Below are 12,652 nucleotides of genomic sequence, written 5' to 3'. Positions count from 1 at the left end.
TATGTTTTATTTTGTTATTTTTTTTAAGAAAATCATGTGAAATGTATTATATATAAAAATAAGAGAATAAAGATATGTAAGATAATAATAATAATAATAAGTTGAGTAATAAATAAATGCAATTGTTTAGATGGGTGGATGTTTGCAGCCCAAACTGCTAAATGGATCCAGCTGAAAGTCATATATGTACTTAGTCTGCAAGAACACATAGGATACTTTTTAATTCAGAAACAGTTATGGTTCCGATGAGATCCGATGTAACTGTTGGGATTCTAATTCAACGCTGAAACATTACAGGTTTCTTGAGAGATAAATAGTTTTTTGTTTTTCAATACTGCGGGAAACAGCTAGTAATTTGGTACAAAATTTAATAAATTTATGAAACGGTTGGTGTTGTTTTTTTTTTAATTTCGGTGTTGCAGCACACTAGCGCACTTAAAGATGGGTGTCTGATAGTCATCATCTTCATCAACACATTTTTGTCCTCCAAATATCTCTATAATCCATCATCTCAGTCATCACTACCTTGATCATGTCACCTTTCACGCAATCCGTCCATCTCTTTCTAAGTCCTCAACCAGTGTACCCCTAATAATAATTTCTATTAAATACTCACTGCCAGGGTGATTTAACTGTATAGCCAGTAAAGGTGCAACTGTTGCTGTGGGGTCAGCACGGCGCGCGCGACGGAGTGACGCCCAGCCTTCCTCGTCTAGTACTCTTACTTCATGCATGCCGGAGCGAGCGGCAGCTGGTTCTTCAGTCCATGATACCTGGTTTTAATAAAATTAGAGTGTTAATCACTAGGGCTGTTGACATTCAATAAGACCAGAAAATGCATAAAAACCAAAAAGATAGCAACCCTATTTTTATATTGCTTTCTACAAATCTATGTATTGCATTCTGTATTTGTTATTCTAGCTTTAGTAGCATATTTTATTTTATAGTAAATGATATGAACTGTTTTATTTATTTACTGCCAGTTTAAAGGAAGAATCAGGTCATTTATTGAGTTAAATTAAATAAAGACAGTTGTTTTGAGGTTATCGTTTCACACATTAATAGGGAACTAAAGATTTTCAGTAACGGATTAAATCTACAATCTTAATGATAACCAACACATACCTGATATTTGTTTTCTCCGATACGAGCAGCTGTTAAAGGTTTTCCATCAACTTCAGCGTATAACGCATAGTTTGGAGGCAATGGGCTGTCACAAACTAAGGTAAATTCTGTAATATAGGCAATTTGAGTGACGATAGTCGCATCTAAACTTGTAAACGATGCGGCTTCAACTTTGGGGTTTTGGCAACTTTGGCCATTAGCACTGCTAAATAAAGCAATAGCTGAAACCAGAAGCACGAATTTTGTGACCATTTTGTCTCTTGTGACTTAAAATGTAAAGTTAATTCAACTTTTTAATAAAATCGTCCACGTAATCTTATTGGAGGTGAAATGAAAATGAAATCGAAGATTTTTTGAAACTTTATAAAGTGACAGCTAAGTGCGTTCAAATACACGGTTACGTGTTTACTTTCACTTTGAAATGTTGTTAAATTAAAATCCAATTTTAATGAAGTTTATTTTCCTCAAAAAATATATAGGTTTGTAATGATTAACATTAAAAATAAATTTATTGAAAACAATTTAAGTCAGTTATCTTTAATTTTGTTATTAAATCGTATTGTCAATAATTTTAATTTCGTGTTTCGAACGTTCTCTGAAAACATCAGCAGTGACGTGTGACAGAAATGCCAAGCGGTCAGAGTTGCGTTCCATTACACAAACATTAAGTTTTAAAAATCCTTTTTTTATTGAAATTAATAAAAATGTATTTGGACCATAAAAAGTCAGTAAAATTCACAAAAACGACAAAAGTGTCCTATAACCATATTTTCTTCGTATCTACTAAAAAGTTACGCCAAATTAATTCTAGTCCCGTTGCGATCTGTTCAGCAGTTTACGCTACAAACATCCATCCATCTTATCTTTCTAATTTAAATTAATAGAATATAGACTAGCTGTTGCTAGTGTATTCGTCCAGGAATGATAATAAATGTAGCCTATGTTACTTAGTGATAACACATCTGTTGAATAGTGAAAGAATTTTTGAAATCGGTCTAGTAGTTTTGAGTCCAATACATACAAATTACAAATCTTTCCTCTTTATAATATTAGTATAAATAATATTATAAATACGAATGTGAGATGGATGGATGAATGGATGTTTGTTAAAGTTTCTAGCCAAAATGTCTCAAAGGATCTGGTTAAAATTTGGCATAGAGGTAGAGCATAGTCTAGAACACATAGGATACTTTACTTTTGTTTGTTCTTAATTTCACGCGACCGGAGTCGCAGGCGAAAGTAAGCTGATTGTCCTGATTTACGTCATCTAAATTTAGATTGAACTCAGCAGTCTGCACTTTACGTCGTCTAAGTTTAGATTGAGCCGCAACTCAACAGTCTGCACTTTACGTCGTCTAAGTTTAGATTGAGCCACAACTCAGCAGTCTGCACTTTACGTCGTCTAAGTTTAGATTGAGCCACAACTCAGCAGTCTGCACTTTACGTCATCTAAGTTTAGATTGAGCCACAACTGAATAGTTTATTCGCTTGAGGTTCAAGGGTTATGAAATAAGAAGTCATGAAATACAATTATCTGTAATATCCTATATTAGTGTGTGGAGGGGTGCGGGGGTCAGTGCGGCGCGGGCGGCGTCTTGGCGGGCGAGGCGGGCGGCGCGCTCCACTCCACGTCGCCCTCGTACTGCGTGTTCTCGAGCCGCGTGATCAGCCGCTCGTCCTCATCACCGAACTCGCCGCCCATCAGTGATGGTTCACCCACCACCATCACGTCCTGGTTATAATGAGATTAGTTTTATAAGACTAGCTTTAAACATCCATGGAATAAAAAAAAAAAACAAAAGTTAGTTGCCCATTCGTTCTTCCATACTATCCTCTACATCTATACCAAATTTCATCAAGATCCGTTCAGCTGTTTCGGCTACAAACTCTAACAAACGTCCATCTATACAACTAAACTTTTACATTTATTTTATAATATTAGTAAGAAGTATGATAGATTTTAAAAAAATACAAGGGAGGCGTAGTTGACACTTCATTTGAAACATTTTTCCACATAACTGTCTATTGATAGATCATATAATTATTTGTATTTATATAATAGGCGTCATTAAATAAAATTTAAATGTGTATATTTCATTTTTTTAACAAAGATAGAGCTTATTATAATTTAGTAAAATGTTTTTTACGTGACAATATATGATGTGGCACTAAACTTGACAGCTGACATATAGTAGAATCTCGATAACTCAAACCTTGGTAACATAAAAACCTCTATAACTTCAAAAAATAATATGTTCCCTTCCCTTCAGAGCCCAAAACCTCTGCAATATAGACCCTTGATAACTTGAAACCTCTATAACTTAAAATATTTTGTGTTTCTCTTGGACTTTCAACTTATCTAGGTTCTACTGTAGTACCTTTCAGAGAAAGTACCGGTGAAAAAATGTTCACCGTCTCGTCTATATATTTTTAAACTAGCTGTTCCCATGCGACTTCATCCGCATAAAATTATAAGAATTTCATTTTACTGTTCACACAAACCGTAGCCCCTACTACTACTATGACAAACTTTAGCAACCTTGCTTTCTTGATGTTGGCAACAACTTATGATCTCTTTCCCACATTAAGATTTTTATCCAAAATTGTTACCCCTTAATTTTAATGTCGTGAAAGTATATAGCCTAAAGCGTGACGTAAAAGTAGGGCAATTCATTAAAGAAAGAATTATTCAAAAATATGGTGTAATTGCTGACATGTTAGGCAACAAAGAAGTGTGTGTTTACGCTTTATTATAATAGTATAGATGTCTTTATGTGTGTACCTGTGATGCGAGGCTGAAGTTGGGTCCGGGCGAGCGTTTCTTAGTGGGCGCGGGCGGCGCCGCATTCGCGCCCGCGCTGCCTTTGCGCTTGCGCCGCTTGCTCGCGGGACGTTGTGATTCTGGAAGAAATTGTTACAGTTTTTAATATTTAACTAATAAAACTATACATATAAAATGAAATGAATATATAATACTAGCTTTCGCCCGCGACTCTGTCCGCTTGGAAATAAGAAAACGAAAATAAGTAGCTTATGTGTTCTTCCAGACTTTCCTCTATGTCTATGCCACCAAATTTAATCAAGATCCGTTCAGTAGTTTAGGCTACAAACTCTAACAAACATCCATCCATCTAAACATTCTTCTTCTTATTCTGAGGCACTACAGCCGCGGGTGGGCCTGGGTCTGGTCCAGTAAACTTCTCCACTTCTAAACATTCTAATAAACATCTAAACATTCGCATTTATAATATTAGTATGAAGTATGACTACTACATAAAATACATAAAAACTATAGAATCAAAAGTATGAATTTTCTGTTTCTAAATACATATCAACAACATGTTTTAATACAAGTATATCAACAAAGTAAATACAAAACAAAACAAGTCTTACTAATCTTACTTCTTACTAATATTATGAATGTGTTAAGTTTAGATGTATGGATGGATGTATGTTAGAGTTTGTAGCCTAAACGGCTGAACGGATTTCAATGAAATTTGGTATAAATGTAGAGGATAGTCTGGAAGCACACATAGATTACTTACTTTTGTTTTTTTCGATGCGGACGGAGTCGCGGGCGAAAGCTAGTCTTTCATAAAAGTACCAGGGTAGCATAACATACCTGGTGGTGCGACCATCCGCTGCCACTTCTGGAAGAGTGTCGTCTTTAAACAATCCCGCGGCGACAGCGCGTACGCTTTGTGCCGCGACATTAACTCCTGCATGGGCTCCAATATCACGCACAACTGGAATATGTAATAAATTGAATGGTAAAATATTATTTATAGCTGTGCCCGTGCGGCTTCATCCGCATGAAATTATGAATATTTTATTTTATTGTTTACATTTATCAAATTATCAATAGCAAATGTCAAAATGATATGACATGACAAACCTTGAAAATCTCGCTTCCTTGATGTTGGCAGCAACTTATGGTCTCTTTCCCGCATTAGTGTTTTTATCCAAAATATTTACCCCCTAAGTATAATGGCGTGAAACATATAGCCGCAATCGTGACGTAAGTGTAAGGCTTTTTATTAAGAAAGGAATAATTCAAAAATATGTTGTAATTGCTGACATCTTAGGCAACAAAGAAGTGTGTGTTTACGCTTTATTATAATAGTATAGATAAGTATAGTTGAGAAAGCCGGGGAAAAAATAGGGACCATCTAAGAAATAAGGCATATTTTTGAATTATTCCTTTCTTAATAAAAAGCCCTGCACTTACGTCACGCTTTAGGCTATATGTTTTCACGCCTTTAAACTTAGGGGGTAATGATTTTGAATAAAAACCCTAATGTGGGTAAGAGACCATAAGTTGCTGCCAAAATCAAGGAATCAAGGTTGTCATCATGTCATGTCATTTTGACATTTGTAATTGATAGTTTGACAAATGTAAACAATAAAATAAAATTTTCATAATTTATATATATCTATACCAATATAATAAAGCGTAAACAAAATACTTAGAGTTATGTAAAATGTCAGCAATCACAGTATATTTTGGATTAATTTTTTTTCTAATAATAAGCTACATATTAGTATTTACGACTCGTTAAAGGCTTTCACGCTACTAATCTTAGGGAGTAAAGGAAAAGACCGTCATGCCAGAAAGAGACAAAAACTACAAGATAACATCAAAGCAAGGTTGCCATGGTAACGGTAATTGTTATCCAATCAAAAGGCTTTTAAAAGCTCGCTCCCAGCAATACCACGACCATACATGAGACAGGCCTGAAGTGGAAGCAATTCCGCGTACAGTCTGATGAGTGTGGTGCCGGAGGCCTAATTTTGGTCCCTTTCCCTTTCCACCCTTTTCTTAAGGGATGGGAAGGAAAAGTATATTTGACGGTGAAATAGACGCATAGGAAGGGAAAATGTCCTTATGTACGTCTCCGTCAATGAAGGGTAGGCAGCGTTGATATTGCGGATGTTTATGTGCAGCGGTCGCTTTACATTTCGGTGGATTAAGGTCGCTTGGTCATTTGCCATTTTATATTATAAAAAAGGGACATATGTGTATCTGTTTCACTAGTATACTGACCCTGAGATAGTTGAGCGTGGAGTTGGTAATTCCTTGCCGGGTGATGTTCTTAGCGAGCTGGTCCAACGCAGCATGGTCTGGAGGATGCACCGCCTGCCGGGGGATCAGCTCGCGGTGAGCTCGTACCGCCATGTGCCAAGATTTGATCCGCATTAGATCGTCAAATGTGAACTCTAGGATCAATCTTCCTTCTGTACACACCTGGAAATGTCGTTTGGAACATTTATATGGCTGGCTATTTTAATTCCTAGATGAACGATAGATGGCGCTAATGTCAATGCAATAATTTAACGTAAATTAATGTTTTCTAGCTATATTTCTATATTTATATAGATTATAGAGTGTCTGTATGTAATTTATTCTTTTTACTACATTTATGTACAGTCAAGGAAATCTCCGGTGTTTAATTTAAAAAAATGTCTAGTTGCAATGATAAACTTCGCCTCTTATAAATAACCAATTAGGTAGCAGTTATAGTCATATATTGAGCAACATTTATATTCTACTGGCTTTCGCCCGCGACTCCGTCTCGAAGAATTTAATAACAACAAAACTGAGTAGCCTATGTGTTCTTCCAGACTATCCTCTTCATTTATATTAAAATTTATTAAAACCCGTCATCAACATCCATCCATCTACACTTTCGCATTTATAATATTAGTATGATTGGTTATTATTGTCTCTGATTGATTATCTTCAAACAACTTTTTATAAGGAAACACCAAAAGATTCCCCGACTATACTTATTATAATTAAAATCCCACTATGTCAAAAAAATATTTGTCTAACGGGGCAGGACTCTAGGACAAGGATCTATCATCATCATCTTTCTCCTTATCCTACTCCCGTAGGACGCAACAGGTTTTTATCCTCCACATAACTATCATACGTCATCTCAGTCATCTCCCTTTTTGATCATGTCACCTTTTACACAATCCATCCATCCCTTTCTAGGTCTACCGGTGTCCACACCTCATAACTAACATTCTCCTTGTAACATGCGATTCATCCCTCCTCATAACATGCCCCCCTGCTAACCTTTTACTCCTTACCTTCTACAACTGGGGCTACTCTCAAACTTCCTCTTACATACTCATTTCGTATCTTATCCATTCATGTTTTTTTTTATAACATAAGATAGCAAACAAGCAAGCGGCCACCACAATCCGCAAAAATGGCGAAGCAACCGCTGCCCATAGACATCTGCAATTGCAGATGCGTTGCCTACCCTTATCCGACGGAGGAGGAGATGCACATAAAGAGGATATTTCCTCTTCCTATGTATCTCCTCCATCGTCAAATCCACTTCCTGTTTCCATGCTCTCATAAGAAAAGGGTGGTAAAGAGAAAGGGAGTTAAATTAGGCCTCCGGCACCACACTTATCAGACGAAACATGGAATTGCTTCCACTTCACGCCTGTCTTCTGTATGGTCGTGGTATTACTGGGGGCGTGCCCTGCAGTGCTAAGATGTTAAAGCGGGCACCACCACTGTTACCCTATATATAGTCTAGTAGCTATACCTTAGTGAACATTGGTTTCCCGTGATGTGTCACCATAGTGCAGTGGTCACAGTCCAGCGTGATGCTGGTATTGTGGAAGGATTCTTTGGGCTGTCTCATCGTGTAATATAACTCGGATACTCCGCCCTCGTATATGCTTCTGAAGTAGCGAGGTATTAACGTCCTTCCTATTGCTGGAAATTAAAAAGTAATTAGTGATGTTCTTCTATACTGATATTATAAAAGATTTTTGTATGTATTTAATTCACGAAAATTTCTAGTCCGATTTACAAAATTCATTCGCAATCAGAAAGCTACCTAACCTATACAAGTATAAAAAGAAAGGTTTTAATTTTTAGATTTTTGTATGTATTGAAAAAACTCAAAAACTACTGGGGCAATTTCAAAAATTCTTTCACCATTAAAAAGCTATGTTATCAGGGAGTAACATATATTTTTCAATTTTACGCAAAGTTCCGAGGAACAGGTAATCTATACTATAAAGAGAAAATGTTTTTGTATATAATGGAATAACTCAAAAACTACTGGACCAATTTCAAAAATTCTTTCATCATTATAAAGCTACCTTATCACTGAGTAACATAGGCTAGGCTATATATCAAAGTGAAGGGTATGGATAACAGAAAAAATATGGAACAAGCGAAAGGACCGCTGCATATCCATTTATAGATGTGTTGCCTATAATTGACGGAGAAGGGACACAGAATATGAGGATATTTCCCTCTTCCTACGCATCCCCTCGTCCAGGCCTCAACCCTCACGCACAAGGAAGGTACATTTGTACAACAGATGTTATTGCTGGCTCTACCACTGTTAATTTCTTAATAATTATACTAAAAAGACTAATCTCATGTACTACTCAGTTCTAAATATTGTATTAAAAAATTGTTGGTCCTTCGAGCAGGACCAAATGTTACTCAAAATCACATTTTCACATAACATTTGTAAAATTCATCAATATTTTAAGTAAAACACATTTTCTTATATTACTAATATAACTTTAGCTAATCCTTACCAATTTAAATTTTACAATTACAAGATAAAAAAGAAATCAAACCGCTTAAATCTATAAAAGATATTTGAATAGGCACTCCTGATTCTAGGAGTGTTTTAATTTGATTTCCATATTAATTTTACACTAACATTCTTGACCAGCTAATATAGTTGAGGGTTCTAATAGCTAGGGGTACTAAGCATACTTACTGTATCTTTTAGGTCCATCTTCTAAACAAAATGTGAGTGTTAACGTTGCGTCGTCCTCGAAGAACTCTGTCGCGAACGCGTCCCACCATAGGTTATCTGAGTCCTGGAATCACATATATCTGTATTGGTTATGATATCCTGGTAAAATAAGAGGTACAACTATGGTATATTAAGTTACTTAAATATTACTGTCTTCATTGTATTGAAACATCTTATCTGTCTCTGTCTTTTAAAGTGAAAATAAAAGGGACAAAAATATGTTTTTTTTTATACTTTTTAAAAGTTAAGATCCCGATTCCATAGTTAGACACACTATAATATGAATACGAAAGTTTAGATGGATGGATGTTTGTTAGAATATGCCGCCTAAACGACTGAACATATCTCGATGACATTTGCACTAGATTGTAGAGCTAGTTTTTTTTATTCAACTCGGACTGAGCCGCGCACGAAAGCTAGTATAATTAAAAAAGAAAAATATTCTCACCTCTGTCCTCTGTTGTAACCGTTTGTTGAGTTCGTAAACTCTGTAATCTGGCTGGCCGAAGTATGGCGCGTGCCTTCTGGAAATTAAAAAAAAAATAATTCAATGTCAGTAGAAAATGACAGGAGATTTTTCTAATAATTTGACAACTATGAATAAATGTTTATTTTAAAGGAATTGTGCAATATTTGTGGTAATTTTTTTTTAGTTTTACGTTGAAAATACCATAGTTTAAAGTGGTTAATTACGAAGAATAAAATATAAATAATTAATGGAAAAAGGTCAGTTGTAAAATATTTTATGAAGATACTAATATTATAAATGCAAAAGTTTAGATGGATGGATGTTTGTTAGTGTTTGTAGCCTAAACGTGGAAGGATCTCGATGAAATTAGGCGGCATACTTGTAGAGGATACTTCGGAACAACACATACTAGCGGTTGTTTTTTTAATTTACGCGGACGGAGTCACAGGTGAAAGCTAGTAAACTATAAAACCGTTTTATCCATTTTTAGATTGTCTTATGTTATCAGAAATGACAAAAATGAAGGTCTTCAAACACCAGGAAGAAAGTCACGAAAGTACCAGGTTCACATAACACGGTAGGATCTACGTTCTAGAAACTGTCCACTGACATCAATAGTACGCGGAACAATGTTTGTTTGTTACACATACTCCGTTCCACTTTCAACACGCGTCTGTCCCGTCAAGCGAACACCGTTATTGTCACGTACAAACTAATTTAGATCTTATGAGATTAGATTTAAGAGCTATTAAGGCTATGCTAATTCTGACGACGGTGAAGATTTTGATGAAATATGCAACGCATTTGAGCGCTTTTGCTGCAATCTGTCTTATGATATCCTGGTATTTATTATTTTATTGAAACCTTATCCTTACCAAGTTAAGATTGCTTATTGTTATTTTATTATGCTGCGCAAGAGTTTGTAGTTATTTTTAATCTCACTTCTTACTAACTTAATAGTATTAAATGCCAAAGTGTAGATAGATGGATGGATGGATGTTTGTTAGAGTTTGTAGCTTAAACGGCTAGACGGATCTCCATAAAATTTGGTACAGATGCAGACCATAGTCTGGAAATCATAGGTTATTACTTTGTTTTTTTATTTAATACCAGGCGGACAGAGTTGCGTGCGATAGCTAGTATGAAATACTTTTAAGTTTAAAGTTGACAGTAACATAAAATGTGTTAGAAGTTTTATTTCATTGACTATATTTAGATCAAGGCAAGCTTATTGTGATGTTAATTATATACACTGTAACAGAAAACTTGCATAGATCTAACGAATGCCAAAACCAAAAGTTACATTGAATATTGTAATTTTTCAAGTTAATGACTTAAAGTCAGTATTGTTAATTAGTTACTTAAATCACTAACACAGTCTTACAAATAAACGCGGTATAAACATAAACTTAGGAATAAATAAACAAATGTTAGTACACATTTTGCTATATATACTTATACTCAGTTTATTCCAAGTTTAACTTTATATCGCGTTTATTTGTAAAGCTGTTAAATTTCTCATACTAAAGTTACACTAAGATACTCTCTTCTCTGTCTATGCATCATTTCCTTCCTAAGTCGTCGTAACATTTTCCGAATTCTCTACTTTGTGGTCTTTCAATTACTACTAAGGTAGTTCCTTAGTGATAACTTTAAACTACTCTGAGTTTGATGTTCCCTAAGAAGTCGATTTTGGAATATATAAAAAGAAGTAGGGTGATATGTTGTGGCAGTACCAGGACATCATAGAGCGTCGTTGGTATACCTGAAGTATGGGTCCGGTATAGGATGGTAGATGGGCGGCGGCGGCGCGTACTCATGGTACTGCAGGTGGGGCGCGTGGGGCTGGTGCGGGGCGTGCGGGGCGTGGTGGGGATGGTGCGGCGAGAGATGGTGGCCGTACTCGCGGTACTCGCCCTCGCCGCCGAGCGAGCCCAGCGCCACCGGCATGTAGGCCACTTTGTCACCGTACCATTACTGCGGTTTTAGTACACGGACCGCAGGTTGTGACACTCCTAATGAGTTATGATAGCCTGGTACTTTGACACACTTTTTTTTTGTAATCACACACAGTCTTTGATGATCTTTATACTCCCTGACCAATACCTTATTTTTATTTATTTTAAGCACACTTATAATTTAATTTAATTTAATAAATATATATTTTTTTACACTTAAATATGTAACACTCTTTGGAGGCTTTGGTTTGTTATATTTGTAATCACAAAACACTGTAAGATAAAATTACATACACGATATTGAAAACAATTATAATACAAAATAGTAATTGTTACAAAATTATGCGTTACGTCTATCTCATTTGAACAAACTCGTGCGACTGATAAATGTCTAGACGATTGAGATTTTTTTTCAATATTTGGTGCGTGTTTTACACCATTGATAAAAGTTTTTATCGAAATTAAAAAAAAAATCAGTATTAATACTCAACACACTAATCAGTATTAATATTTAGGCAAGCATTCGTGTTTTAGTCTATGAAAATTTGAACTGTTAAAAAGCAATAACAATAAAAAGTAAACAAAACAATCTGTTATTGCCGATTTTCCCAAAATCCCGTAAAATATCCCAACGTATAGACACCATTGCTGATAAAAAGTATTTCGAATTTTTCGCGCGCGGGAAGTGTTATTACGTGCATTTCAAAACGTCGTATCTACTTTATGTACTACTCTATGCTAAGCGATTGTAGACTTTATTCCCTGGGAATAAATGCGATAAGAAGATACTAACTTTCGTAGCGCGTGCGGAACGGCAACGGCGCGTCAGCTGGCGGCGAGCTAGGCGCGGAAAGGTCAACATCGGCTACCAATATTTTCTTTTTTATTCTATTCTTCTCTTTAATATTTAGGTTATTGCCTATGCCTATAAATATTTATTAAAAATTTAATTAATGAGCGAAAAAAGCCATTTGTTCAATATTATTAGGGAATAATATTGCAAAAGTTATCTAATATTGACTGAATAAAAAATTATTTTTGATGTTGAATTCGAGTCAAGGTTATAATGTATAAATGAATAATTTAATTTTTTTTTTATCACAAAGTTGGTATTGTTTTGCGCGACGCGAGTTGAGCCGCGCGCGATGTTGCCGCTCCGCGCCGCGCTCGCCGCACTTTTTACTGTTTCTTAGCACATAGGCGCTCATTACGCCGGCACGCACACAACGCTAGCGACGCGCTGATATTGTTATATATCTCCGTACGTATGTCCACATAGTGCAAGATGTACA

General features: G+C 35.7%; 2 protein-coding genes and 1 long non-coding RNA gene across 3 annotated transcripts in view; 1 reads left to right on the top strand and 2 right to left on the bottom strand.

The window, feature by feature from the left end:
• The window catches only part of LOC106110655, a 1,187-nt gene extending 745 nt beyond the window's left edge, over positions 1-442 (top strand). The window contains exon 2 of the long non-coding RNA XR_001226117.1: positions 102-442. This is a non-coding gene — a long non-coding RNA (uncharacterized LOC106110655). The remainder of the gene's footprint in view (positions 1-101) is intronic.
• Positions 1-1,491, bottom strand: part of LOC106110654 (translocon-associated protein subunit delta) — a 2,392-nt gene extending 901 nt beyond the window's left edge. Inside the window, exons 1-2 of the mRNA XM_013292542.1 lie at positions 1,126-1,491; positions 617-773 (exon numbers count right to left, since the gene is read on the bottom strand). Coding sequence (XP_013147996.1) covers positions 617-773; positions 1,126-1,377 — 409 coding nt within the window. The 5' untranslated portion in view covers positions 1,378-1,491. The remainder of the gene's footprint in view (positions 1-616; positions 774-1,125) is intronic.
• Positions 1,492-2,645: 1,154 nt separating this feature from the next.
• Positions 2,646-12,652, bottom strand: part of LOC106110666 (LIM domain-binding protein 2) — a 10,589-nt gene continuing 582 nt past the window's right edge. The window contains exons 2-9 of the mRNA XM_013292563.1: positions 11,168-11,633; positions 9,382-9,457; positions 8,895-8,997; positions 7,692-7,864; positions 6,170-6,370; positions 4,748-4,871; positions 3,908-4,026; positions 2,646-2,857 (exon numbers count right to left, since the gene is read on the bottom strand). Coding sequence (XP_013148017.1) covers positions 2,699-2,857; positions 3,908-4,026; positions 4,748-4,871; positions 6,170-6,370; positions 7,692-7,864; positions 8,895-8,997; positions 9,382-9,457; positions 11,168-11,352 — 1,140 coding nt within the window. The 5' untranslated portion in view covers positions 11,353-11,633 and the 3' untranslated portion in view covers positions 2,646-2,698. The remainder of the gene's footprint in view (positions 2,858-3,907; positions 4,027-4,747; positions 4,872-6,169; positions 6,371-7,691; positions 7,865-8,894; positions 8,998-9,381; positions 9,458-11,167; positions 11,634-12,652) is intronic.

The sequence above is a fragment of the Papilio polytes genome, unplaced genomic scaffold (assembly GCF_000836215.1).
Source record: "Papilio polytes unplaced genomic scaffold, Ppol_1.0 DF824208.1, whole genome shotgun sequence".
Lineage (NCBI taxonomy): Eukaryota > Metazoa > Arthropoda > Insecta > Lepidoptera > Papilionidae > Papilio > Papilio polytes.
Note: the sequence above shows the minus strand (reverse complement) of the source record. Positions and strands in the feature narration are given on the sequence as shown.